The sequence below is a fragment of the Cydia splendana genome, unplaced genomic scaffold (genome assembly GCF_910591565.1).
Source record: "Cydia splendana unplaced genomic scaffold, ilCydSple1.2 scaffold_42_ctg1, whole genome shotgun sequence".
In the NCBI taxonomy this organism is placed as follows: Eukaryota; Metazoa; Arthropoda; class Insecta; order Lepidoptera; family Tortricidae; genus Cydia; species Cydia splendana.
The window spans coordinates 7,662-10,748 of NW_026946887.1; the positions used below are offsets into that span (position 1 = coordinate 7,662).

Sequence of the window (3,087 nt, forward strand, 5' to 3'; positions counted from 1 at the left end):
AAATTGTAGTGCAACCTTTTCAAACCAATTGCGGAACTTTCGTAACACCCAGACAAATTAAAACATTATTATTATTTGTATATTGGTCTGAACCAGTAAGTTCTTGGCATTATACCATTGCAGTGGCACAAACCACGGGTGTCTCATGATGTCATCTAATCTCAAGTGCTGCCAGCACCGGCGCGCGCGGGTGATGCTGTGGCACAATTCCTGTCGAACCTTAACACGTGTAGACGCGTTCATTACCAAATATTAATTTGATTATTTAATTTGTACTTTGAAGCCCCAATCCGCATTAGGCCAGCGTGGGGACTATAGCCCAAGCCCTCTCGCGAGTGAGAAGAGGCCTGTGCCCAGTAGTGGGACGTATATAGGCTGAATTATTATTATTATTAATTTGTAGGTACTTTTGATTAGAAATTTAGCAATACAAGGACGTTGTATGTTGTTTATCGGCTTTCGTGCAATCAAGTTGTGTATCATTTGATGATCTTGAGGGATCCCTAGGGTTAATTAGGCATCATGATGCCCACAAATAAACAATTAATTGATGATCTAGGCCTTTCTGCGACATATTATATTCATGTCACTACCTTGACGTAACCATAGAATAAATAATAGTATGTACTATTACGACAGATTCCCCTTCCCCTTCCGTCCCAGACTCCGTTAAGAACAGACGCGTACACAATTTATTTCTTAAAATAATTAAAATTCAAAAGTTAATATCAGTCTTGCATCATTACAATAATACACACTTTCGGTTGCACTTGAAATATTATTCTTGACATCGCGTGCTCACGGCCGCAGCCCCGCACCACACCTCGACGGAAAGAGAGGTACCCCATAATTTGCCTCTTACTCGCACCTGCCAGCCGGCCGCGGCATTCCGGCTGCGCCCGACCACTGCCGACCATCCGCTGCTACGTGCTACGAAAGGTGCTACGCCGTAGGCGACCAACGGAAGAGACCTACCAGCGCTACGAGTCATGCTAGGTAATATGGCACTTAAACGCACTCCGCAAAACACTCCGACTGGGAAGGATCCCTTAACCGAGAACGCAGATGTACCTGCCTTGTGTGGGGCCGGCGCGGAGCTCCTGCCGCCGCTCACGACGTCATATCTGCAGCACACAGGTTCGGACTCAGCGCTAGACAATATTATAACGAGAAACAAACGCAAATACGTCAGCGAAGAAGCCAGTGCAATGAGCTCGTTTATGGCAGACATGAAGAAAATGTTTACAGAATTTTCAGAAAAACAGGACAACAAATTGACATCCATTCAAAAATCAGTTGACGGCATTCGGGAGCAATATGCTGAAATATCCAAGTCAATCGATTTCCTGAGTAATAAATACGACGACATGCGTGAGGAGCTCGATAAATTGAAAACAGAACGCAATGAGACACAAAAATATATTGCATCACTCGAAAACAGGTTAGAGCAACAGGAAAAAAAATCTCGATCGAATGAAATCGAAATTCGTAATGTGCCGAAGTGTACTCCGAGTGAATCGAAAACGGACCTGCACACCACAGTACAAAAAATTTGTTCCACAATCGGCGCGAATATCGACGTGGCAGATATAAAAGACCTGCACAGAATAAACACCAAAACTGAAGGCAATAAACCTATAATGGTAGAGTTTACAACATCCAGTAAAAAAGAATGTATTATGTCTGCCTACAAGAATTTTAATAAACAACACCCCACTAAGCAACTTAATACCAAGCTCGCGAATATAAACGAACAGGAGAATCGCATTTTCATCTCGGAGTCCCTCACTTTTAAATCAAGGAAGCTGTTTCGTCAAGCAAGAGACTTCGCCGCAGAAAACCATTTCCGCTTCTGCTGGACCGCGCGCGGAGTGGTCTACCTGCGGCGCGATGAAGGCTCACCCGCGCATCGAATAACAGCTGAAACCGACTTCGCTGCAGTCAAAAATGCTACTAAATGACTAGGAACTGTTACTTATATTGTAAGTGTTAAAACTAATTATAATTACATATTAGTATTATTATTTAAGGATACAAAATATATATATAGGTTAAGATATTTACCCAAACAGGCTACAAAATGGCAATTTACACCACCTAATCACAGAAATATTCAAATTACACATATCTACACCTCGCGCAATCAATCTACAAAAACATACCTGCACCCCACATATCTCACAGTCTTACACTGTTACTCAAACCCGAAAGCAGTAACTCCTAAAATTCCTATACTGATCAAGGATTTTGCTCCGGCTCTACCCAGTTATAACATTCGATAGTCAAACTACATTAAATAATTTACATGATGATTTAGATAAACACGGCAGTCCTAACTGTTACAAACTGTGGGAGCCTGCAGATTATTCACAATTTGACAGGTTTGGTAATTTTACAGTGTTAACAGTAAATATACGTAGTTTAAACTGTAATTTAGATAAATTTCTGGTGTTTGTGTCGTGTTTTGATATTGCGATTGACGTTTTGGTCCTCACTGAATGCTGGACTAACGACTCACGTGCGCCACCCAATATTACAGATTACAACCTTTACTACAGTAAAATTCATCTTAATAAAAACGATGGCGTCGTAGTCTATGTGCACAGCAAACATAGTGCACATTCACAAGAACCCGCGGTTAATGATGGTAACTGCTTGGTAGTAGAGGTTAATAAAGCCTACACATTAATCTGTTCCTATCGACCACCTTGCTACAGCAATCCAGATGCATACCTGAACTCCCTCGACTCAATCTTGCATAATATACATACACCAAACGTTATATTTGTGGGGGATATAAACATAAATATTTTATCAGGACAGATTGCGAGCCAAGGTGCAAACTACCTTACACTAATGCTGTATTATGGTCTCTTACAGGGGGTTGATAAGCCAACAGCGGGTCCTAACTCTTGTATTGACCATTTCATGGTAAAGAGTAATAATACTTGGTCCACATATATATTTGATCACCTTACCGATCACTGCCCTGTTTTACTAACCGTTTCCAACGGAGCTTGCACCAATGCTTCTAGATCTTACCGTAAAATTAAATATAATTATAAAGCTATTAGTGAAACACTTGCT

At 41.2% G+C, this 3,087-nt stretch overlaps 1 protein-coding gene across 1 annotated transcript; it reads left to right on the plus strand.

The window, feature by feature from the left end:
* Positions 1-1,001: 1,001 nt before the first annotated feature.
* LOC134805558 (uncharacterized) lies at positions 1,002-1,961 on the plus strand. Its single transcript, XM_063778834.1, has one exon. It carries the CDS (start codon positions 1,002-1,004, stop codon positions 1,959-1,961), a length of 960 nt encoding a protein of 319 aa, XP_063634904.1.
* Positions 1,962-3,087: the final 1,126 nt, after the last annotated feature.

What these genes read in the sequence shown, in the direction of transcription:
- LOC134805558 (XM_063778834.1), top strand. Translation starts at nt 1,002, where the DNA reads ATGGCACTTAAACGCACTCCGCAAAACACTCCGACTGGGAAGGATCCC.